The sequence below is a fragment of the Ctenopharyngodon idella genome, chromosome 4, assembly GCF_019924925.1.
Source record: "Ctenopharyngodon idella isolate HZGC_01 chromosome 4, HZGC01, whole genome shotgun sequence".
Taxonomy (NCBI): domain Eukaryota; kingdom Metazoa; phylum Chordata; class Actinopteri; order Cypriniformes; family Xenocyprididae; genus Ctenopharyngodon; species Ctenopharyngodon idella.
In genome coordinates this window covers 593,002-619,290 of record NC_067223.1, presented here as the reverse complement: position 1 = coordinate 619,290, position 26,289 = coordinate 593,002, and the positions used below count along the sequence as shown (strand labels likewise).

General features: G+C 39.6%; 1 protein-coding gene across 10 annotated transcripts in view; it reads right to left on the bottom strand.

Annotated features, from left to right (window-relative positions):
• Positions 1 to 227: 227 nt before the first annotated feature.
• Positions 228 to 26,289, bottom strand: part of slco1e1 (solute carrier organic anion transporter family, member 1E1) — a 32,783-nt gene continuing 6,721 nt past the window's right edge. For 3 of the 10 annotated variants that reach the window (XM_051891234.1, XM_051891235.1, XM_051891236.1), the window contains 12 exons: positions 22,843 to 22,975; positions 22,599 to 22,726; positions 20,491 to 20,637; positions 19,362 to 19,460; positions 10,534 to 10,764; positions 10,119 to 10,283; positions 7,595 to 7,790; positions 2,700 to 2,865; positions 2,363 to 2,547; positions 1,155 to 1,219; positions 889 to 1,006; positions 228 to 695 (listed from right to left, as the gene is read on the bottom strand). In XM_051891234.1, the coding sequence (XP_051747194.1) occupies positions 467 to 695; positions 889 to 1,006; positions 1,155 to 1,219; positions 2,363 to 2,547; positions 2,700 to 2,865; positions 7,595 to 7,790; positions 10,119 to 10,283; positions 10,534 to 10,764; positions 19,362 to 19,460; positions 20,491 to 20,637; positions 22,599 to 22,726; positions 22,843 to 22,975 (1,862 nt within the window). In that variant the 3' untranslated portion in view covers positions 228 to 466. Of the gene's footprint in view, positions 696 to 888; positions 1,007 to 1,154; positions 1,220 to 2,362; positions 2,866 to 7,594; positions 7,791 to 10,118; positions 10,765 to 13,498; positions 18,708 to 19,361; positions 19,461 to 20,490; positions 20,638 to 22,598; positions 22,727 to 22,842; positions 23,091 to 23,376; positions 23,553 to 26,289 lie in introns of those variants that run through there. The other 7 variants (XM_051891237.1, XM_051891238.1, XM_051891241.1 and 4 more) reach the window with 7 other exon arrangements.

Below are 26,289 nucleotides of genomic sequence, written 5' to 3'. Positions count from 1 at the left end.
ATTTTATAATCATTAGTCATATATGCAGTTGTCATATGATTTCTCATTTATTTGTCATTTTATTATTATTCATCATTTTATGTTTTTATATTTTATTTTACTTATTTCCTTTCTTTTGTTGTTTAATATGATTGTGTGATTTCAAGGGATGCTTCTCTTCATGAGTTAGAGATAAGAGAATGTCTCTAGAGAGATAAATAATGTAAAATAAAGTACAGAGCCTCATATCAAAGAATGGAGATTTATTTTTTCAAATAGATACACAAACTGTAAATCATGAAACAGACTAGTACTGGATCATGAAACTAGTACAGTAGTAGAGCATAAAAGTGTTGTGGCTGACATTGTTTTCCTTACGGCCTGTGGTCCTGGTCACTGAATTTATTAGTTCTCCACCCATTACCATCTCAGCAATGTCTCCTGAATTCCCTGAAAGAGTTACATAATGATATTGTGGTGCTCATCGCTAGCCTTCAGCATTGGTTGTTTCAGTTTTTTCCCTAGTATCAGTTTTGGATCCATCAGGGTGGTGCTTCTGTGGGGCCTGAAGTTCAATTTCATTTTTCTTGCTGGCTGTTTGCTTTAATGCTTTGACCTCTTCTTTACTAAACTGCTTCCGCAGCAGCACGATGACAGCAATGATGAAGAAGTAGGAACATCCACTTAAACATGTGGTCAGGCTCAAGAAGATCACTCTGAAAACAGAACACCAAGGTTTTTTGCACAGACATCCAATTTGTTTTTCAAATGTCAGCTTTAGGATTTATATTTTGTGCAATAAATATCCAATATATCTGAATGGGCATTGAAAGATGTTATAAGCATCAGATTCCACTATTTTATATGAATAAAGACAGTGGCATAATAATTACAAACATGCATACACACCTGTACATATTTGAGTCGTACATACGACAGGCTCCTCGGCCCCCGCAACTCTTCATTCCCCATTTTAAACACGTTGAGTCAATGAGAGCTCCAAAATACACTGGAGCAGGAATACCACCTCCAGAAAAATTGCACATCAATGCGGTTTACACATAATATGCATAAAATGTAAAATACAGCACAATATTGAATAGCTTATCAATGTTTTATGCTTTCACGCTTTAGTAGATAAAAGTAACACTGAATGATCTGAATATTTATTGTACCTAGAGTTCGCATCACAAGTGTCTGAATACCCAATGCCAGTGACTTCAGCTCAGGTGTAATGCATCTAAAAACACGTTATATACAGTAAATACATAACATACATATATAATTTATTTTTACATAATATATAATTTTTATATATTTTCTTCACATAAACACACGATGGGTTTCCATGTTTTATGGGGACTTTCCATAAACATAATGCTTTTTATATTGTAAAACTGTATATTCTATCCCCCAACCCAAAACCTAAACCTACCCATCACAGAAAACTTTCAGCATTGTTATATTTTTAAAGGACAATTTTGTATGATTTATAAGATGTTTTTTTTTTTTTTTTTTCTCATGGGGAGAAAACAAATGTCCCTACAAGGTCAAAAATTACTGGTATTACAATCTTACTATTGAAGGGTATACCCGAACCACACACACACACACACACACACACACACACACTTAAGATTAAGTACTATATGTATTTATTATATTTAAAAAATATATTATTATTATTATTATTATTATTATTTACAATCGCTAGGACACATTTCTCAATACTTAGATCACTTTTTCAAAACTCTTCACACAGTTCTCCTTACCAACATTCATCTTGGCACAGCAGTTAATTTCACCTTCAAAATGCACTAAAACTAACAAAACACTTCATACATGTCTTAAGTCATTCTTCCAGAACACTGGCAAAGGTTGTCAACCAACAGACTAACACCTATGTAAGCGTTCAGCTACATCAGATTGCTTTGATAGGATTTAAGTTTTTAGATTTGGAATATATTTCAATATGGTTTTACTGTAGAAATATAGCAAATTGCTGTCTTATTCATTTTTGTATTGTTAGGTTATGTTTAAACTTAAGTTTAACTGTTTTGAAAAGAGTATTTAAGTGTGTGCAAATTCTTCTGTAGGTACATAGAGTTTGGTGGTGTTTGTGTCTTAGTGAGAAAACAATTCATGTAAATTGAAATAAGCAGTCATTTAGTGCCAAAGCAAAGATAAATGATCCAGTTCAACCAACATAATCTGCTGCTGTGCTCACTGTGTGAAGAGATTTGAAAAAGTGCTCTAAGTATCTAGAAAAAAACTGTAATACTATTTTTGAAGAATATATGAGTGCTTGCCTGAGCAAAACTCAATGCCACATTCTTGCCTTACCCAAGATCAATTACTAAATTCTATCCTGGTGGTAACTGACCGTATAGTGATCATGTATCCAGGAGTAGTGCCCAGAGAGTTGATGAAGGAGCTGAGGACAGATACAGCCATATAGGAGGTGAAACTCCGGGTACATGCTGGCCCACGGGGACACTGGCCCAGAGACACAGATCTGCTGCCCTCTACTGGTGAGGGGGTTAAGACACAGCTGCAGTTGTGGAAAACCTGTGATAAATGTAAATGAAAAAAAAAAAAAAAAACAAATACCATATTTGTTGAAATTATAGTATATAAAAGAAGGCTTGCCTCAGGTGCCTTGGATTTAGAAAAGAGTTTTAGAAAAAAGTTTTAGATAGATTCAATTATACTAGAGATACCGTGTTTTTGCCTCGTCCAGTGGAGGCAGTGCATCCTGCCAAACAGGGCGACACATATGTAATGCCACTGTCAGAGCACACAGGATCCCATTCAGACGTAGAGCAGGAACAGTCCTGATTACACTGAGACATGAGTGAGCGCTCATCATAAGATGTATCAGGAGTCCTGAGGAGGAATTCTGAGATTGGTGATTGTTTCCAGTTTGAAACACAGTGGCTATATTCTGGCTGAGAGCTAATGTTCACTTATAACAGTGGTTCCCTTTCGAAAGGGAACTTGCGCTGCGTCCCCTAGGGGTCGCTATGGGGAATGCCTCCAGCATGCCAGGTGTCTGAAGCCTGAGCCTAAACATGACAATGAACTTGACATAAGGCTTGTTTGAGATGAGCAAAATCTGCGCAGAACCGCTCACCGGTGATCACCGTGAGATGCATGCCGGTTAGAAATGTGTCCGAGTGTGGACCTCTGATGTCATGCCGAAGTGTGTCAAAAAAGTCTCGCAACGGAAAGGTGGCCTTGTCGGATTCTGCAGTCAGGCACAGTTGCTCTCCACCCACTGCGCTGATCAAAAGCACGTTGGGAAACGACTTGCTGATGACACAGCTTAATGCTCATTGGTTTAAACAGCTGTGACACATTGTTCTCTTTTAAAATGTTTGATTTTAGAACTCTGACATCATGTTTTTATGTTAATAAATTTTGTGTGAATATTCCAAAAGTCTCTGATAGTGCAATCTTCTCTATGGGTTATGTGATTGTTGTCATATTTATAAAAAATAGCCTATATAAAAACATTTTTGTATTAAAGTAAAAATGATTGATAAACACATCTTTCGAATGGAAATAAATAAGTACTTTGGGTGTCTTGTTCATTATATTTATTTTCATATAAAACCAACATAACTTAAATTACATAAAGTTTATCAGCAACACAGTGCATGAGAGCGAATCCCGTGATATCCACCTTTGATCTTGTAGGTGTCTGATCCACTACAAGAAGGGAGAACTGTCCATCTTGCCTGTACTTTTTTCACTCCTCCCCTCACTACAGCCGCCTACTCTCGCCTACATTTCAGGTGAGGCGCATCTCAAGCGAGCCTATTGGCAGGCGGCAGCCTATGACATCACCACAGGTGTGAACGTGAGTATAAAAGGGCACCTGGAAATAACGTCATCCTCTTTCTTGTCTTCAGAATACATGTTTGAACATGTGTTTATTCAAGACAAATCTAGGATTATGGTGAGCACTAGCGCTAAGTCTTTCAGACAGTGTGTTCCTCTGTGTCAGCTTCACCTGACACCAGATGACATACACAATGTGTTATGTGCATGAGTGAGGAGCATGCACGCTCTGCCCTTGAGGGGGCTGTTTGCGTGCATTTTCTCGTCTGGCCCTTTTTTCAAGTGAATTGGGCCAGCCATCCGTGAATTGGACCTGCTGTAGCTGAGGCAAGTACGAGACTGAAGTTGTGGGGCTTTGCAGGTGGAGCTTGCGGATGAATTCAGAGAGGTACAATTATTTCTCATTCATATGTGGTTGATGAGAGCAAGCTGCCGGATGATGATGTGTTATCTCTCTCATCATCTGATCCGCTTGACCCCCATATGACGAGTTTTGGGATGTTATGTCCCGCGTTATGGCGAGATTAGATATGCCGTGGAAATGTGAGAAGCTGAAGCCCCTTCGCAGTCGCCTCGATGAACGTTTCCTGTCAGGATATAACTGTCCATCTCGTACATGCCTTCCTTTTCTCCTAGATCTTCACACTGAGGTGCGGAGATCTTGGAGAAAGCCATATTCTGCCCACATCCATCGCACTCAGGTAATTTATGCTGTTGTTGTGGGGAGCAGGAGCATGAGAATGCGTCAATGTCTATTTCACGATGGCTGTGGCAGAGGCTCCGTCTCTGCCTACTAAACCTTTGCGCGTCATCTAGCATCTTAATGGCAGACTCAATGCACACTTTGGCTGTGTTGCAAGCCTACCAGGCTGATCTGCTGAAGGTCCTGGCTATGCCAGGAGGGGCTCTCACACGTTTTTACATCTGGCCCTGAAGCTGGACCTATGTTGTTTTTGGCAGTTTGTTTTTACATTTACATCTGCCTTACTGATGGTTTGGCATTAGTTTCTAGCTGTGAATGTGCTGTCTGATGCCAGGTAGTTTACTGAGTGGCTCTCTGTGAGCCTCCTTGGTGACTACTTTGTTTTAACAAGGTGTGTTTTACTAAGCTTTCTAGCAATTATCTGCTAATATGAGCGTTGTCAGGCCTCCTCTTGTTTGAGAGTTTTCTTATTGAGGCCTCCGCTTTCTGAGCTATGCTAGGATATCAGTTTTGAGTTGAAGGGTCTCTGTGAGCCTCCCCGCATGATAACCTGAGTGTGTGACGTGGTTAGGCCTCCTCTCAATAGGAGAGTCGTTATGCTAAGGCCTCCACTCCTAGAGCTCAGTTATTTTTTGGCTAAGTCATCAGGCTTTCTGTGAGCCTCCTTGGCTTATGTGAGTGCCGTCAGGCCTCCTCTCGTTTGAGAAAGTTGTTTTATTGAGGCCTCCGCTCTCTAGAGCTCCGCCAGGTTAGCATTTGCGGGGTCGCAGGGTCTCTGTGACCCTCTTCGTGGGATATCCTGAGTGCGGAACGTTGTTAAGGCCTCCTCTCGATAAGAGAGTCGTTATGATGAGGCCTCCGCTCCTAGAGCTCGGCTTTTATTGCTAAGTCTATTATTTGCTTAGTCGTCAGTCTCTCTTTGAGCCTCCTTGGCTAATATAAGCATCACCAGGCCTCTTCTCATTTTTGAGAGTCACCTTTATCGAGGCCTCTGCTCTCTAGAGCTCCGCCTGGATATCAGTTGCAGGTTGCAGGCTCTCTTTGAGCCTCCTTGCAAGCTTTTCCTGAATGTGGAGCGTCGTTAGGTCTCCTCTCGATAGGAGAGTCGTTATGCTGAGGCCTCCGCTCCTAGAGCTCGGCTATTAGCTAAGTCGTCAGGCTCTCTGTGAGCCTCCTTGGCTAATATGAATGTCATTAGGCCTCCTCTTGTTTAAGAGAATTGTTTTATTGAGGCCTCCCCTCTCTGAGCTCCGCCAGGTTAACAATTATGTGTTGTAGGCTCTCTGTGAGCCTACTCATTGGATATCTTGTCTGTGGAACGTTGTTAATGCCTCCACTCGATAGGAGAGTTGTTATGCTGAGGCCTCTGCTCCTAGAGCTCGGCTATTATTAGCTAAGTTGTCAGGCTCTTTGTGAGCCTCCTTGGCCAATAGGAGTGTCGTCAGGCTTCCTCTCATTTGAGAGTTACCCTTTTTTTGAGGCCTCCACTCTCTAGAGCTCCACCTGGATATCAGTTGTGGGTTGCAGGCTCTCTGTGAGCATCTTTGCAGGTTTTCCTGAGTGTGGATCATTGTTAGGCCTCCTCTCGATAGGAGAGTCATTATGCTGAGGCCTCCGCTCCTAGAGCTCAGCTCCAAGTCGTCAGGCTCTCTGTGAGCCTCCTTGGCTAATTTGAGCATCACCAGGCCTCCTCTCATTTTAGAGAGTTGCCTTCTCTGAGGCCTCCATTCTCTTGAGCTCTGCTGGATATTAGTTACGGGTTGCAGGTTCTCTTTGAGCCTCCTTGTAAAATGTCCTGAGTGTGGAACATTGTTAGGCCTCCTCTCGATAAGAGAGTTATTATACTGAGGCCTCCGCTCCTAGAGCTCGGCGGTAGGGTAGTGTGCTAGGTAGTTGGCTCCCTTTGAGCCTCCTTGGCTGCTTACCTCAGTTCAAGTGTGTTAGGCTTACTCTCAAACTGGGAGGTATGATTTAGCCTCCACTCTGTGGAGCTTCGTGGGCCAGCTGGACTCAACCCGGCACCTCCCTTGGGTTAGTCTTGTAAGGCCTCTTGTTGAGGCCTCCTCTCTCCAGGGCTGCTTTTGGAAGTTGAGTATTCTAGGCTCTCTGTGAGCCTTTTTGAAAGCTGGCCTGAGTATGAACGTAGCTAGGCTTCCTCTCTTGTTCTCAAGATGCTGTGTACCTTTGCCATGCTTCAGGCTTTCCTGCTCTGTCTCCTTCAGACAAGAAGTGGATGACGTTTTTTCCAGGTGCCCTTTTATACTCATGGTTGTACCTGTGGTGACGTCATAGGCTGCCGCCTGCCAATAGGCTCGTTTGATATGCGCCTCACCTCACCTGAAATGTAGGCAAGAGTAGGCAGCTGCAGTAAGGAGAGTGCAGGCAAGACGTACCTGTGGTGACATCATAGGCTGCTGCCTGCCAGTGTCAAGTTCATTGTCGTCTTTAGACTCACGCTTCAGACACCTGGCATGCCGGAGGCATTCCCCAGTGTCTTGTTCCCTATTCTCAGGGAACCATGATTACATGCACAACCTGAGACGTTCTCAGTTGGGTTCTCAACCCACTGGCTGCAATCGAAATCGTATACTTCACTACTATATAGTAGGAAAACAGTATGTGACAAAAAAGTATCTCCGAACTCACAGTACTCATAAAAGAGTACTCAGATGACCTACTACTTCCGGCAAGATTCTGAAGTGAACATACAATGGACACTTTACTATCCCATGAGGCCACAGGAGAGGCTTTGTGAACGGCAGTGAAGCGATGCAACTGATGCTGGTAAGTGTCCACCTGTGTCTCCTTTAGCCCCATCATTTGGCCTGTGTATTTAAACGTTCTGTTCTGTTCATTTCTATGTCTGGTGTCTGCAACAATATCTTTCTTTGTGCAATGATGAGAAGAAACTGCAGAAGAACCTCACTGGTTTTCAACTACTGTCAAACGGCAGATTTGAACGTGAGGAAGAGAATAAGATTTAAGAACTAGATCATTCCTCCGCACCCCTTTACATTATACACCACATTTTGAGAACCACAGACTTACAGAAGTATACAAACATTTTACCCATTGTAGGACACAGTGAGCCCTGCCACAGGCAAATTGTCACACTTTGTGCCGAATTGGAGGAGGAGTAGAAGGAAGGCCGAGAAGGAGGTGATGAAGGAGAGCTGAGCCCCTGCCACAACGCTCAACTTGTATCTTTTCATTAACAGACCGCCCAAGAATATTCCCACGGCAACCACAGGCAGGATCAGGACACCTGCGGGACATGACAGGTCTTTAGTTTAAATTAACGTCAAGCCTGACATGCTTCTCTATGTGGGTTATGCTATATGGTTGGGTTTCTTGGGTTCGGTGTAACAGATGAATTTGCAACAAAATACTGTAATTGAATTTGACATCATGTCAACAACAAAAAATATGGGAAGTCGATAAAATAATTAAAAGTTTTATTTCAAAATACATGCTAAATCATGTTCTAATAGTCTTTTGTCATGCTTTAAAGAAGTACGCTAATTCTGATGTGTTGACTAACATACTAAAGCACATGTAAAGTACTTTTTTAATAATTTTTACTTTAGTGTGTTATTCAATATTAGCGTACATTTAAAGTTAATATATTTGAAATGTATTAAATTGCAAGTTTATCATTATAAATGGGTAATTACAAATATATTTAAAACACGACATACAAGTTTCATAAGAAATGGCAATAAAGTATATTTTAGTTTACCATAAATGCTTGTCAGTACATTTGACAGTAGGGTACAACGGGGCTAAAGGCACACCTTAAGAAAAATTGTGCTTTTCACTACTCTCAAAGTATATAATTGCAGGAAAAATATATATGTTTGTATTGGACATTGATGAGCAACATATTTTGTGTGAAAAAAAAAAATCATAAATTGGTTAATTTTGTTTAAAAATCTTATAAATGTATGAGGTGGTGAAGGGGGCCTTTTACCCCACACATGGGGTAAAAGGCCCCCCAGCATGGGGTAAAAGGCACACAGTATTTATACAAATACTTTAGCTAAATGTATTTGTTTTTAATAATGACTAGGTTAATACTTGTTCAAAAGAATCACTTTAGCAAAGTTTGTACTATTTTCTGATTATTTTGATAAATAAAAGAATTCATTTTTGTTCAATAAATATACTGTCATTAAAATAGGCCTATGGCTATGTGATATATATTTTATATATAAAATATAAAAATAGATTTTAAAAATACAGAAATACAGAAACAAAATTATTTTAAAAAGTAAAGATTCTGAAAGCATTTAAGGAGATCCCATAATAGCCTATTTAATATAGATTTACAATAATTTTATTTTATTATGATATGATTAATATATTTTAAAATATGATTGTTTCATTATAAATATGGGTATTATCTCTAAGATGGATCCCCAATTTGATATATGATATTTGCTATGTGAATCTAACCATGTCATGTCAAGAATTAGAAAGTCAGCCAGCTATTCATTACCATGTTAATTATTGTGCCTTTTGCCCCAACGGCAGGTGTGCTTTTTACCCCAAATACCATACTTTTACATATTCTTCCATTATTGAAAAACTGTAGCTTGAATTACCTTGAACAAAACTGAAAATCATTAAGAAAACATTTGTCTGAAAATACAAATATTAATTTAATGGATTCTTATTTGCTACTTAAATCAACAACATTTTAAAAAAACATCAAATATTACATCAAACTACCTCAGAATCAACTTTGCGTAGCTGCCCGCGATCGCGTCAAGGATCAGACAAATTTGCACGTGCATTTTGAAAAGCGGATGTTTAGGAAAGTGCTGCGGCAAGTTTTTGTGCGATCTAGTGGTTAAGAGGAAAATAAAATCAAAGGCGCCTTTTGCCCCGTGGCACCTTTAGCCCCGTTGTACCCTATACTTTAACCATATTTCAAAGTCAACAGAAGTACTTATGACATTTGCAGATGTAATGAAATCCTACTTAAGTGGGCCAAAAACCACTCTAAAGTTCAGCTTATTGCATTTAACATAAATATAATATAAATATATAATACATTTCAATTTAATTGCAGTTAACATACAATTTTGTGTGTTCAAAAATACTACATTCAGTTCACACTTAAGTATATTATTTTAAAGTATTTTTCCCATTATAAGTATATGCTAAAGTGTACTTATTTTACAAAAGATGAAATAAAAAAAGATATACCATACATAATATTCCGTACATAAAATAAACTGGAATAACATTAAAAGTTTGTAAGCATGTAAAATAATTGTTGCATGTTACATAAAACGGCAAAAATGTTAGATTTGCCAATTGTATTTAATTTGGTTTATATGCCTAAAAAGTTATTTGTATTATATATATATATATATATATATATATAATTTATATATAATTGAATAAAAATATAAATTTTAAATATAAATCTGAAATTTTCCATTGAAATACAAATCCTAAATTTGTATGTATATTTCAAAATTGTAGGGGTTGTTGATAACCACAACTGGCACCAGACATTGAATGAAACAATCAATGGACATTTACTAGGCTGGTGTTAGAAAGCATTACATGAAAGACTTCTTACCAATAAGGAAGTTAGCTCTTGATGCAGACTGGCCAAACTGTTGCTCCATGTATTTGGCTTTGAAGGTGAGCAGTCCGATGAAAGAGTTGAACTTCAAAACAATCCCACACAGCAACAGGAAGTATGCAGGAGTGCACAGTAGTCTTTTCAGGGAAGGCAAGAATCCTTAACATTTACAAAACAGAATACACAGAATGAAGTGAGGTTTTACTAAATATTTGCATAGACGTTAGATTAACTTCATTTTCATCTTTAAGATCTGTTTCAAAGGTACTTGTCTTACAAATTGGAGTGACTCCTAGTGAAGTACTGCTTTTAACATGAATTGGTTAGTTTTAAAGAGAAAAATGAATAGGAATAGGGAAGAAATAGTTCAAACAATACTGCATTTGTTTAAATGGTGGAAGGAAGTTGCCTTTTGCAATGTCAGACAGTTTAATTGAGTGTGTGGTTGGGAGGACAGGTTGCTCTTTGTTTCTCTGGTCGACGTTAGAGTTTTCCTTCCCTTCCTCTCCTTGTTTGGTTAAAGACCTGGGCAGGAACCAGAAAGGAACACCAGCAAGTACTAAAATGGCAGATGACACAAAGAAGCCCAGCCACCAAGCGCCCACCCAACGTGCATCTTGTGAAGTAATGGTCACACTGTCTGAAAAAAAAAAAAAACATTTATATATATTTATATATATTAGGGCTGTCAACGTTAATATGTTAACGCAAGCAATTAATTCAAATAATTTAATGCATTTAACACAAAAAAAATTACGGAAGCATGTGAAATTGCATCATAACGTAATTTACGTCACGCAGTTAGATGATCTTAAATTCCATGCTGATTATATCAGAGATGTCAGAGAGAATTATTAATTCCAGAGTCTGTTTCGCTTTAAAACACAAACTCTCTGTCATATTCTGTCATTGTATTCTGTCACCCGCATTGCGCTGTTCCTGTCTGAACGGAATGTTGAAACATCACTGCTGTATGGCCAGATGATATGAAAACTATGTTTCCCGGCTGGATAAAGCAAACCAGCTTCTTGCTAGTAAAGTTTTGATGGATGAGGATTGGTTTAAGTTTTTTTTAGGGTGCTTTGGTGTACATAAATATATGAATTATATGAAATCATATCATTTGGTTATTTGGTGTCCTTTTTTGGAAAGACATCTAAATTTACCTTGAAAAAAGCTGAAAAATACAGTTTTGGGAAATCACACTTCAATCTGATGGTTTACTTTGCTGGATATAGGCAATGATAGCAAAATGGTGTATGCTTAATTTCACGTTAAGTGTGCAATTAAGCGCGATTAAAAAAATTAATCTATTGACAGTCCTAATATACAGGTGCTGGTCATATAATTAGAATATCATCAAAAAGTTGATTTATTTCACTAATTCCATTCAAAAAGTGAAACTTGTAGATTATATTCATTCATTACACACAGACTGATATATTTCAAATGTTTATTTCTTTTAATTTTGATGATTATAACTGACAACTAAGGAAAATCCCAAATTCAGTATCTCAGAAAATTAGAATATTGTGAAAAGGTTCAATATTGAAGACACCTGGTGCCACACTCTAATCAGCTAATTAACTCAAAATACCTGCAAAGGCCTTTAAATGGTCTCTCAGTCTAGTTCTGTAGGCTACACAATCATGGGGAAGACTGCTGACTTGACAGTTGTCCAAAAGACGACCACTGACACCTTGCACAAGGAGGGCAAGACACAAAAGGTCACTGCAAAAGAGGCTGGCTGTTCACAGAGCTCTGTGTCCAAGCACATTAATAGAGAGGCGAAGGGAAGGAAAAGATGTGGTAGAAAAAAGTGTACAAGCAATAGGGATAACCGCACCCTGGAGAGGATTGTGAAACAAAAATGTGGGGGAGATTCACAAAGAGTGGACTGCAGCTGGAGTCAGTGCTTCAAGAACCACTACGCACAGACGTATGCAAGACATGGGTTTCAGCTGTCGCATTCCTTGTGTCAAGCCACTCTTGAACAACAGACAGCGTCAAAAGCGCCTCGCCTGGGCTAAAGACAAAAAGGACTGGACTGCTGCTGAGTGGTCCAAAGTTATGTTCTCTGATGAAAGTAAATTTTGCATTTCCTTTGGAAATCAGGGTCCCAGAGTCTGGAGGAAGAGAAGAGGTCCACTGTGTTTTCTGAAGTCCAAGGTCAACGCAGCCGTATACCAGGAAGTTTTAGAGCACTTCATGCTTCCTGCTGCTGACCAACTTTATGGAGATGCAGATTTCATTTTCCAACAGGATTTGGCACCTGCACACAGTGCCAAAGCTACCAGTACCTGGTTTAGGGCCATGGTATCCCTGTTCTTAATTGGCTAGCAAACTCGCCTGACCTTAACCCCATAGAAAATCTATGGGGTATTGTGAAGAGGAAGATGCGATATGCCAGACCCAACAATGCAGAAGAGCTGAAGGCCACTATCAGAGCAACCTGGGCTCTTATAACACCTGAGCAGTGCCAAAGACTGATCAATTCCATGCCACGCCGCATTGCTGCAGTAATTCAGGCAAAAGGAGCCCCAACTAAGTATTGAGTGCTGTACATGCTCATACTTTTCATGTTCATACTTTTCAGTTGGCCAAGATTTCTAAAAATCCTTTCTTTGTATTGGTCTTGAGTAATAATATTCTAATTTTCTGAGATACTGAATTTGGGATTTTCCTTAGTTGTCAGTTATAATCATCAAAATTAAAAGAAATAAACATTTGAAATATATCAGTCTGTGTGTAATGAATGAATATAATATACAAGTTTCACTTTTTGAATGGAATTAGTGAAATAAATCAACTTTTTGATGATATTCTAATTATATGACCAGCACCTGTATACACACACACACACACACACACACACACACACACACACACACACACACACTTGTTCTCAGTGCAATAGCTTTCTGAACTGCATGTATTTAAAAATTGCATTCCCTGAAATTTTTCAATAAAAATTTTGTTGGTCAGCTGGTCATATTCCAAACAACACAAACAGTTTGGAGTCTACAACCTGTCATCTCTATTGTATTGTCCTCCCTTCATGTATAATCTTTACGAAGTTTGACAGCAAGTTAAACTCCATTTATTACAGAGTCAAGAAATTTAAGTTGAAATTCCAGCATTTATTATATCTTGATGTCACAACTCTATTACGGATCAGAGTGAAACTAAAAAGAAAGAAATTTCCAATTTCCAATTAGACATATGACTAAACATAGCTTCACCATGAAAAATACAGTACAGAACACTCCCCGTCTGACATCATTAGACATCACTATAACTAATTACATTTCAGTCCTATTTAGAAAGAAGCAAAATGACCTGTGAGATTGGTCTGTAAAACCTTTTGGTCGTACCATGAGAAGTCGTCTTAACCTCTACTTTCCTTACATATCCATCAGTGCTTGGGAAGGTATTGGTGATCATTGCCATAGGCCAATCATTACGAGGGTACTGTCTCTCAAGAGAACAATATCTCCAACTTGAAGATTAATGTGCGATTCAGTCCATTTGCATCTCTGTTGCAAGATGGGTAGACACTCTTACTTCCAGCGGGTCCAGAACTGATTTGCAAGGGTCTGTACTTTTCTCCATTGGCTTCCATTAAGATCTTTATCTGAAAAGTTGCAGGTAGGAACTCCAAGGGGAAACCCAGTCTTTTGGGTGAGCAGAATGTTAGGGGTTAGTAACAATGGCATCTCTGGATCAGAGGAGACTGGAACCAGTGGTCTGGCATTGATTATTGCAGACACTTCTGCCATCAACATACACAGAACTTCATGAATAAGCTGGATCGATTTGTTTTGCAGCAACATACTGCCAATGATTCTGCGTGTGATCCCTATCATTCTTTCCCATGCACCACCCATGTGGGGGGTTAAACAGCCTTATTCACTTAGATACTTCTGGACAGTGTGATCTGTTTTGAAACCAAGTTCTTTGCAAGCTCCGATGAAATTTGTTCCACAATCAGATCTAAGCTGTTTTGCTGGTCCCCTTATGGCAAAGAAGCGACGTAATGCATTGATACAGCTGGATGTATCCATGGACTCTATCACTTCCAAATGAACTGCTCTAGTGCTCATGCACGTAAAAAGGATCGACCAATGTTTTCTGTTTGCTGCACCTCCTCTAGTGCGTCGAGTCAGAACAGTCCATGGACCGAATACGTCCAAACCCACATAAGTGAAAGGAGGAGACAAGTCAAGATGCTCTGGTGGAAGATTCGCCATTTTCTGCTGTGCAAATCTACCCCTTAGTTTTCGACAAGTTACAGAGCGGTACAATATGGAGCTGATGAGCCTTTTGCCATTTACAATACACAAGCCTGCAGTCCTTATTGCTCCTTCTGTGAATTGACTACCTTGGTGTTTCACTTCTTGATGGTAATGTTTCACCAACAGGGTTGTGACATGATTGTTCTTGGGAACAATGATCGGATTTCTCTCATGCTGATCCAGAGAAGCATTTTTCAGACTTCCACCTACTCTGAGCAGATCATTGTGAATTTGAAGGTTGAGCTTCATAAGTACACTGCTTTTTGGGATGTTCTTCTGTTCCACAAAGGTGCTGAATTCATTGCTGTATGTTTCTTTTTGCACAGATTTGAGGATACCAAGCTTGGCTGCTAAGAGCTCTTTGGGAGTTCTGGCCTTTTTGCATAGGTGCCAATATGTAGCCCAGAACTACCTTACTGTCGCAGTAGAACTTGACTGCATCTGGTTCGAAATCGACGTCCTCAAGTATTATTTCTGCCATTTTTACAGCTAATACTGCTGCGCACAATTCAAGGCGTGGAATGGTGGGCTGTAGATGAGGGGCCATTTTAGCCTTGCCCAAAATGAATCCTACATGACTTAATACCTCTTTAGTAAAGACTCGAAGATAGGTCACTGCAGCTATAGCCATGTTCGATGAGTCTGAGAATAGACACAGCTCACTGTACTTTGAACTGGAAAGTGAGAGTGGGACGTATGTACGTGGTATATGGAGATTTTCCAAATATTGTAAGGAATTTTTCCATACTTCCCATTTCTCTTGTTTGACTTTAGGGAGTGGTATGTCCCAGTCTCTTGTGTCATGAGATATTTCTCACAGTAAAGCTCTTCCTTTTATAGTCACTGGTGTCACTAAACCAAGTGGGTCGTAAAGGCTATTAACGACAGACAACACTCCATGACGAGTGAAATGCCTCTCAGCGTGTGACTTGAAAGGTGAATGTGTCTGACTCCATTGCCCAGCATAGTCAAAAACTCCTTTGGTTTGGAATAGTTTCTTTGGTAAGATCCAGGTCTTTTATGCCTTTGGTTAGATCCTCTGCAGGAAAGGCTTTCATCATTGTGGTTGAATTTGAAGCTATTTTGTGGAGTTTTATGTTTGACTGTGCAAGAGCTTTCTGGGTACGCCTTAGCAGACTGATGGCATCCTCTTCGTTTGGCAGAGATAACAGACCATCATCCACGTAAAAATGCCTCTCAACAAATTGGTGAGTGTCTGACCCATGTTCATGTTCACCTTCCTGTGCAGCGCATCTCAGACCATAGATTGCAGTGGCAGGGGATGGGCTGTTTCCAAAGACATGAACACGCATCTGGTACTCTGTGATCTCTTTTGATACGTCATTGTCTCTGTGCCACAAGAACCTCAGGTACTTTCTGATATAATCCTGTACCACAAAGCAATAGAACATTTGCTGAATGTCAGCAATCACAGCTATCAGTTCTTTACGGAAGCATAACAACACTCCAAGGAAGGAGTTGTTCATGTCGGGTCCTGTGAGAAGGATGCTGTTCAAAGAGATACCATGGTACTGTGCGCTGAAATCAAAAGACTACCCTTATCTGGTCTGGTTTTCATGGATGATAGACTCCAAAGGTTGGTAGATACCAGGATTCTTCATTCTCTTTAGGTGGAGGAGCTAATTCAACATGCTTGTTCTCAAACATCTTCCCCATGAATTCTTGAAAGTTTTCTCTAATCTCCGGTCTTTTGTCTAGAGTGCGCTTCAAGGAGAGAAGCCGTGAGAGTGCTTGATTTCAATTGTTAGAGAGGAGTGGTCGGAGTGATTTAAAGGGTAAAGGAACAACCCAGAAGTTTGTCTCGTCTTTGTAAAAGTCCCTCTCCATGATCTTTAAGAAGGCTTGGTCTTCAAAGGAGAGAGCGCAATTGTTGTTGTCTTTAGTTCTCTCAAACACTATGCGACCAATGTCATTTTGATGTCTTATGGACCTTTGTAACTGGGTCTGGATTATGTTGTTTGGACTCCCCGCCATGCTTTGCCCTTTCTTTCAAAGAAATGTGACTTGCACGAGGAGTAAGGAAGGTCTGCCATTTTCTAACACATTCATCCTAAAGCTGTTTACATTCGGCTTATGAGCATTACCGAGGCAGACTTCGCCGATCATGACCCAGCCTAGAAGTCTTTGAGTGAAGGGGGAATTATGAGGACCGTTGATTTGCTGCCTGGCCTTATCCACTCTGATGAGATCTCTCCCCAACAAAAGCAGGATTTGGGCATTTGAATCTAGTTTTAGAATGAATCTTACAATGGGTTTCAAATGAGGATGACTCGCTGCTACCTCTGGGGTTGGTATTTCTGACCTATTATCAAGGATTTCATTGCATTCTATAAGTGGAGGAAGATCGATGCTCACACCTCCACTAGATGCTTCTATCTGGAATCCATGCGCTTTCCTGCCCATCATCTCCATGACACTTGCACAGGTTCTGAGTGAGTAAGGATGCGGGCTGCTTTGAATGTCGAACAAGTCAAAGAATTCTGAATAAGTCAAAGAGCGATTACTTTGGTCGTCAAGGATTGCATACATGTTAACTGCGTGTTGTGCTTATCCCTTCTAATACACTTTCACCAAGCATTTTTTCAAACAAGAACGAGCTGGCTGGTTTGTAACACATATCTCTGTACACTGGGAACTTACAGCAGCTGAGTCACTGAGGTTCTCTTCCTTTTCAATTTCTTGTTCTGTACGCTCTTGTTCTGCAGTGTTTGAGGTCCAAGGAGCCGGTGGTTATGTCCGTCTTGTGTGCAGATATGAAACTTTTTGATACTGTGTTCCTTACTAAGGGCTTCTCATACCTGGGAGTCGTGGTGTTGCTGGTAGACAGCTTGAAGCTGGGGTAATTTCGTGGTGTCAGTCCTGGCTTCACAACAAACAAACTGTGTGAAGAAGAAAAACGGAGGAAAGGATACGTTGTATTCACCTTTGTACCTTGATCCAATGGAAACCCACTTCTCCTGCAGATTATGCAGCAATTTATCTGCAATTGGGTTGATACCACGGGCAGTGTCTAGGTAGGTTAACCCTGGTAAGTAACCATCCAAGATCTCTTAACTTGAAAGTGTCTTTGTTGGATATGCAAGGACAGTTGTTGAGCATACTGAAAAGTGCACTTTCTACAACCTCAGGGGCAGCATAACACTGGTTGAGTCTGTCCCAGACCATTTGAAGGGCTAATTTGGGGTTGTTTATGTGCACAGATCTGAATCTTTTCACATACTCTGATGACTCTTTGCCAAGCCACTGTGCTAAGAGGTCCAGTTCCTCACCTGCTATCAGATCCAGTCCTTCGGTGACATTAATTAAAGAAGCTTGCAACGCTCTATAATTTTCGGGACAATCATCAAACTTTGTGAGTCCGGTAGTAACAAGTTCTCTGCGTGCAAAATATTTTGCGAAGTCTGTCATGCTGGCTGCTTGGGTAGGATTGTATGGCAGCGTATGTACAAAGGAATGCTGACAAGGAACATTGATCGAATGAGGTGATGGTGGGTCGCTCTTGAAGGTAGATCGTTTAATGATGTGGATGTTTGGCAACTGGACACTTTGAATTTGGGGAATTTGTGATTCAGCTGGTTTTGTGACTTTGTTCCTCTTTAGTTGTTCATCGGCTACAACGTGTAAAGTGGTGTCATCGTTGCGTGAATGATTCACCTGAGTGACATCATGTGTTGCTGACGAAAGATTTGTGTTGCTTTGTGATGAACTTCTAGGAAAAGTGTCTATGGCAACCCATTTACTTCAATCCTCAACATACTCATTTGTTCGCTCTTGAACAGTTAGAGGTGTGTCAGAACTGCTTTTGGAATCGTTGTGATATTCACCCCCCTCTGCTGCAGCTTCTAGAATTTCGGCCCCAGCCTGTGCAGCTGCCGCCTCCTTTTCTGCTTGTAATGCTTCCAGTGTAGCCTCCAACGTGACTTTCTAATCTTGCTTTTTCTCTTTTCATGGCCAGCTCTCTCTCTGCAAATGATGCATATGCTCGTGCCGCTTCAGCACCGATCTTGCTTTTGCTGCTGCATCGGCCGAATATCTTGAAGAGGCGCTCTTAGAACTGACCGATGAAGCTTTCCCAGATCTGCTGGATTTATCCTCCATCTTATCTTGATGCTTGCTTTTCAGTAGCTTCTTAATAGCTTCTCACTGTACTGTCCTCCCTTCATATATAATCTTTACGAAGTCTGACAGCAAGTTAAACTCCATCACTTACAGAGTCAAGAAATGTAAGTTGAAATTCCAGCATTTATTATATCTTGATGTCACAACTCTATTACGGATCAGAGTGAAACAAAAAAGAAAGAAATACAATTTCCAATTAGACATATGACTAAACATAGCTTCAAATAACACAAATGATAATATACAGATTACAGAAATGCTGTTAATATTAAGCACATTTGCATATTAAAGTAGATTCTTTCTATATCTCCAAGAATATTTACGATTTTCATTGAAAAGTATAAAATAAAATGTCACATGCTCAAGTAGATAAAGAAAACTTACAGCTATTGCTCTTTTAAACTTCCAAAAGCAAGGACTGATGAGGCTTATCCAAGAAGGCACACTGACTGAGCAACATACACCAGGCCATGTGTCTAGCTGCTCACTTCCTGCTATCTACTACCTTCAGCTTCCCAAAATGACCACCAGATGGCAGCCACAAAACAAAATTAACCCAGACAAATACCATGAAACAGGGTACAAAACATATATAAACCTTAGACTGTCAGCTGTCTGTCATTTTAAAAAAAAAAAATTTAATTTTTAATTTTTTTTTTAATGATTGTGCCACTGTGCAAACAATCAGACCCTAGGAGCACATCAATGTTTGAATGAAAAAAAAAAAAGCAAAATCAAATGCCAATGAAAATTCACATGAATACACACAGCACTAGTGAAACTAATTAAACTGAATACTTACCAATATTGACAAATCCAATATCCACATACAGTCTGGCACACATGGAGCCCAGTAGGAATCCAAACATGGGACCCAGCAGCATAATGGTCTGAAGACATGCTAAACATCAAAACAAGTTTTAATGAAACATTCTCAAGTTACATTTTTTTAATTATTATTTATTTATTTGTTTATTTATTTATTTTTGAAAAAGTAGTACAATTAAGAATACTTAATATGAGTTCTTCAGACAAAATACACTTTAGAATACTAAAGAATACTTAAAAATGTAAATAATGTAATGTAAATGTAAATAATAATGTACTTTAGCAGATTATACATACGTGCGAACTGAATGTAATGTTTTTGGACACTTACAGTAATTGCATGTTAATTGCAATTAAATGAAAATGTATTATAGTTTAAATCTGTAATAAATGCAGTTAGCTGAACTATACACGTAATTTCATAATTACTTATTTTGACTTTGAAATATGGTTAAAGTGTACTGACAAGCATTCATGGAAAACTATACTGTAATGTAATTTCTATTGAAACTTACATGTCATGTATTTAAATGTATTTGTAATTACACATTTGTTAAAATTATAATCAAGTACTTTACATTATAATCAAGTACTTTACGTGTGCAAAAGTAAGTTAGTAAACACATTAAAATAAGTATACTTCTTTAAAGCACAAAAAAAGATTAAAACATTTAAAATTTACTTTAAAGTAAAACTTTTAATTTGACATTATTGCAAAGTTCAAGTGCATTTAAGTGCATTTAAGTGTGTTAATAAAATTATTCTCTTTATATTCACTTTTTATACTTTATATATCCAAATGGCCTTTTCTTTCATTATACTATCTGCAAGTACAGTTTTTAATTTAATATTTAATATACTTAAATATTTGAAGTACACTACAAGTGCACATTCAATACAATTAGGCACAGTTATTTTTCATAAGGCTTTACAAACTCAACTAAAAAACACAATAGATGACATGCAGAGAGAGCTATAAAATGTATGTGGATAACATAATCCAGATTTAATTTTTTGTTGTGCTAATGTAAATTATACTTCTATACTGTAACACAATAGAGTTTCTGACATCTAGTAAAAAAAAATATTTAAATTTTACTTACAAATGTAAAATGCTGAGTTTTCTGCTTTTGCAAAGTCATCAATATAAGATATGCCGAGTGGTGTGACTGGAGTCTCTCCGATTCCTCTGAGCGCATTACCCAAGAACACATAGATCCACATACTAGATTCAGGGTCCTTCACGCAACCTAAGGTTAAATGGTAGAAATCATGTCCATGAAGTACTTAGAACTTTCTTTATGTATTTGTGATCATCTCGGTCAACTCTGTTTTAATAGATTTTTGAAAGAAAACTATATGTTGGCATTTTTTGAAGAAAATGTGAATGGTGAGCTATGCACCGACGTTTAACACTTGTTCAAATCTTAATACAGGTTCTTCTTTCTTTATATTACAGGGCTGTTGAATGCTTGATTATGATTGCTAAGGTGTGCAGTTAATTTTTCAGGAAATGTAAAGCTAAAGTAGTTCCAGGCAGGTCTTGACCATATTACAGTTCCATATCACTTTTTTTCAGTTATTTCAAATGTCCTTACAGCCTATGCAAATGAACTAACAGTATACTGCATCGAACATCCCGATGCCGTCCACACTGTAGCATTTAGATAAATGTGTAAATATGTGCTGCATGCTTTCCTCTTAATAACAAAATAAATTCACATCAAAAATGCCAGCAGTGAGAAAACAGCAGTTAAGAAACCGTCTAATCATTGCGATGTGGATGTTTGCGTGATCTCATTTGGCACTCAAGTCATGTCACAGTTATTTATATAGAACTTTACACAACAGATAGCTTTAAATCAAGCAGTTTTACAATATTAAACATGAAAAAACATAGTGTCGTTTTCAATTCAAAGTAGACTTTGTGTCAGACTTTGACAGACTGAACAGAAGAAATGAACCAGAGAAGATTTCCACGTCAAAGACGGCGTAGTCCCAGAGCACATCTACCATGTACATAATCGCTACTGACCAAAGGTGTTAACCAGCCAGGTGTGCGTTTCCCAAAGCGAACTATGGTCGCAAGTTCCGTTGTTACCAATAGAGTTCAATGGGACTTACGACCATAGCTGACTAACGATGCTTTCAGGAAACGCACCCCAGAGCGGATCAGTGATGCAATTCTGTTGCTAAATTTTGCAACTTTTCAGACTACCCCACCAACTTTAAAATTAATTTGGTGACTTTTAGCAACTTTTAAAAAGTTGCTAACTCAAACTCTAAAATTCACTCATTTTCGTGGGAAAGTAAAGTGTCAAATACAATGTATTCAGACATACTACTCTGTTTGTGTACAGTTTTTCGCATACTATATAATAGGAAACTGATTTCGGACTTAGCGATTGTGTATTCTACATAATGACGCAAGGTTTACAGGTATGTCACTATGTAAAGACATGATCATGCATTGTCAAGTTACATAGGGATTCTCGGCCTCAGTGTCTGCCCAAACTTGAAAAAGGCTTCAATCAACTTCAGACGGTGCATGGAATAACTCAAAACATCTGATTCTTTATCGTCGAAGCAATTTATTGAAAAATCTTTCAACAACTTGATCTTCATTTGCTTATTTTCAGTTCAATTCAGATGCTTAGTTCAGATTCTTAGCTTAATAACCTATACAGAGAAACACAAACCATATATATATGAGTCACTACACACAGCAGTGAGATCATTTTAAGGACTCATTTAAACTACAAACAATGTTACTAAAATACTCACAAATCACAAGTACATAGCAGTTCAACAGCAACATAATGCACATTGCCAGTTAGCATATACACTATAATGCCAAAAGTATTGGGACACCCCTCCAAATCATTGAATTCAGGTGTTCCAATCACTTCCATGGCCACAGGTGTATAAAACCAAGCACTTAGGCATGCAGACTGCTTCTATAAACATTTGTGAAAGAATGGGTCGCTCTCAGGAGCTCAGTGAATTCGAGCATGGTACCATGATAGGTTGCCACCTGTGCAATAAGTCCATTCGTGAAATTTCCTCACTACTAAATATTCCACGGTCAACTGTTAGTGGTATTATAAGAAAGTGGAAGCAATTGGGAACAACAGCAACTCAGCCACGAAGTGGTAGGCTCATATTTAGGATCATAAATGGCTATGAGGTATTGTAAATGTAAAGCAGTTACCTGTACCAGTGTTATTAGAAGGCTTGATGTGTGCATTTGAGTAATCGTTTGGAACCATGGGATACTGACAAGGAGCAATACTGACAGTATTGTTTAAAGATCCTTGTATTACAGAGTCATACTTGTACCTGTAGGAGTATAACAAACAGAGAGAGAGAGAGCAAGAAACATGATCTACTTTATAAGAAATGATGAACTAAGTCAAATGTGTATAGAAATAATAAGTATGTATGAATGAATGTACCGCCCCATGAAAAAGTGTGGCAGTCCAGTGAGAGCTGAGCCAATGGCCATGAGGAAACAGCCCATTCCTATGAGCCGTGGCCTGTGCAGTCTCGCCCCAAAATGACTAACCACTGCCAGAAAGAGCAGGTTGCCTGCAGAAATGCATTCAGAGAACAACCAGTCGATCAAGAAAATGAAAATACACCAAACTTATTTTAACATGAAATGGACAACCCATGGTCTGTTCACTGATCATTGTATTTTGCAACCCAGGCTCATTGAAAAAAAGTGACTGTGTCAACATTACTGCAAAATGATACTATGTTGCTTCTTGCTCATTTCGTGACAATTTTAAAGTGAAATGTCCAGTTAGTGATGCTTAAAGCACGTTCAGTTTTATCTGAAACAGATTACATTGGTTGTTACATGTATCATGGCAGTTTGGAAAAGAAATGTCTGGTTAATGGTGCTAAAAAGTGTTTGAAAACAACGTACAACCTACATTAAAGGGTTAGTTCACCCAAAAATGAAAATTATGTCATTAATTACTCACCCTCATGTCGTTCTACACCCGTAAGACCTTCGTTCATGTTCGGAACACAAATCAAGATATGTTTGATAAAATCCGATGGCTCAGTGAGGCCTGCATTGACAGCAAGTTAATTAACACTTTCAAACGCCCAGAAAGGTACTAAAGTTATATTTAAAACAGTTCATGTGACTACAGTGGTTCAATCTTAATTTTATGAAGCGACGAGAATACTTTTTGTGCGCCAAAAAAACAAAGTAAAGACTATTCAACAATAATTCAACAAACACTGCTTCATGAAGCTTCAAAGCTTTACGAATCTTTTGTGGTTCAGAGCGCATATCAAACCATTAAAATTTAACGAAGCCTCATTCACTGAAATCACGTGACTTTGGTGCTCCGAACCACTGATTCGAAATAAAAGATTGATAAAGCTGCTTTTACAAGTCTTTGAGCTCTTCTATCATGAAATGCAATGCTGTACCAGGTGAGCTATGGAGCAAGTTTACAACATCAGAAAAGCTATACCTATGGAAATGGTTATGTAATGCAAATGTATTACTCATATTACTTTACAAATTATGCACTATGGTAAAAGTATTCTGAGCTCATGACATGCAGTAGTATTGTGGGAACCACATGAAAATAAGTCTTTATTAATCAATAATCTGCCCGTAAATCATTATTTGTGTGAAAATTAATAAAAGTTATTAGTGTTGTACTGCTACTAGAGTTCATTTCAGCTGGAAACTGCTGTGAACTGTATGTACAGTCAGCTCCAGAATTATTGGTAAATATGAGCAAAGGCAACTGTGAAAATAAACCTGCATTGTTTATCCTTTTGATCTTTTATTAAAAAAAAAAAAGTCACAAAATTCTAACCTTTCATCTAAGTAAAACAATTGAAACAACTGAAACTCACATTATGAAATAAATGATTTTCTCCAATGCATGTTGGCCACAATTATTGGCACCCCTAGAAATTCTTATGAGTAAAATATCTATAGTGTCACAGACACACCAGGCTCCACCGTCAGCCAATCACAACGCACCCAGTCACCAGAGTACTAATCATGGGCACCTGCACCTCATCAGCACTTCATCAGTCACAGTATAAAGAACACTCACACACATCACTCCATGTCCGGTCTTGTTTGCATCTAGACTTACCTGTATGCTTACCTTAAGGACTCCAAGCGATCTTCTTACCTGCCTCCAGCATCTCCTGTTCTCCTCGTGTGAATCCCCGTCTGTGTGTGAGTGTTCTCTGTCCCCTACGTCAAGATCCTCCAGCGTCATTCAAGTTCTCCACTTCTGCAACCACCAAAAGGACAGTATCACTATTCTACATTCCATTCATCATCACTGCTTTAAGTTTTACTCACATGCACTGCTGTTCTGCTCAACTGGTATCAATAAACAACCCTGTTTGTGAATTCCTGTCTGCGACCCTTCTGTGTTGTAACAGAAGACCGGACCACAACAGCCAGATACCAGAATGAGTCACCCGGATCCATTCCAAGAGCTCGTGAACGCTTTGCGCCGAGCACTCATTCCTCTACTCAGGATCGGCGGAGGATTGCAGCGGTTTCCTCCTGCAATGTGCGCTGGTCCTGGAGATGCAACCGCACCTCTATCCCAATGACACTTCCAAAATAGCGTTCATCATCTCACAACTTCAAGGCAAGGCGCTGCAATGGGAAGACTCCCTCTGGTCTCAGAAAGGTCCTGTTGTTCAATCCTATGACTCCCTCGTTACCCACTTCCGGGAAGTTTTCGGCAAACCTGTCTCTGACTCTTCCATTGGTGAGAAACTCTACAATTTTAAACAAGGTTCTATGTCTGTCAATGAATATGCTCTGCAATTTAGAACGCTAGCGGCGTCTAGTGGATGGAACAAGAAAGCGCTCATCACCACCTACCGGCAAGGTCTGGAACCCAGGGTGCGGTTGCATCTCGCTGCATACGAGGATTCCATCGGCCTCGAACGCTTCATCCAGCTGTCCATCCGCGTCGGCTCTCGTATGCAGTCGTGTATTGAAGAACACCAGGGCCAGCCACTGTTTAACACCCTCCTTCGTCGGTCCGAACCCGTCAGCCCTCCAGAACCAGCCAGCGAACCCATGCAAGTAGAAAACTCAAAACTTTCATCTGCAGAACGTCAAAGAAGGCTGACCCTGAATCTCTGTCTCTATTGTGGTGCTCCTGGGCATGTCATATCTGCATGCCCCATCCGTCCTTCTCGTCCCATGGTGAGTGCCATCATTCCCTCCATTAAAAAGATGAAACCACTCACTACTGTAGTAAACCTTACCGCTGCTAATGTATCTATTCCAGTAGTGGCGCTCCTTGATTCAGGGTCAGCAGGAAACTTCATCTCCGGCGCCCTCAGCAGACAAGTTGAGCTCAAGACCTCGCCCTCTCCGACCATCTATAAGATCCACTCTATCACGGGCAAACCCCTGAGTCGTAGAAAGGTCAGTCGTTGTGTGGGCCCCCTTCAACTACGGATTGGAATTCTTCATCTGGAAGAAATTCACCTGCTGGTTCTGGAGGAATCCACCTCTGACGTGGTTCTAGGGCGCCCGTGGTTGGAGCAGCACAACCCTACCATCTCGTGGAGAACGGGTGAGATCCTGAAGTGGGGCGATAGTTGTTTCTCTAACTGTTTCTCTGAGTTTCCCGTTTCCAAGTCTCCTCGTTCCAAGAACATCACCGTCTGTACCACCTCCATCGAAAGTCCTGTAGAGAAACGCTCCGTGGATATTCCATCATGTTACACCCCCTTCAGTGACGTCTTCTGCCCACAAAGAGCCTCCAAGCTGCCTCCACACCGGCCATGGGACTGTGCCATCGATCTGCTACCGGGTGAGCCAGTGCCCAGGGGAAGGATCTACCCCCTGTCAATACCGGAGGAGAAGGCCATGGAGGAATACA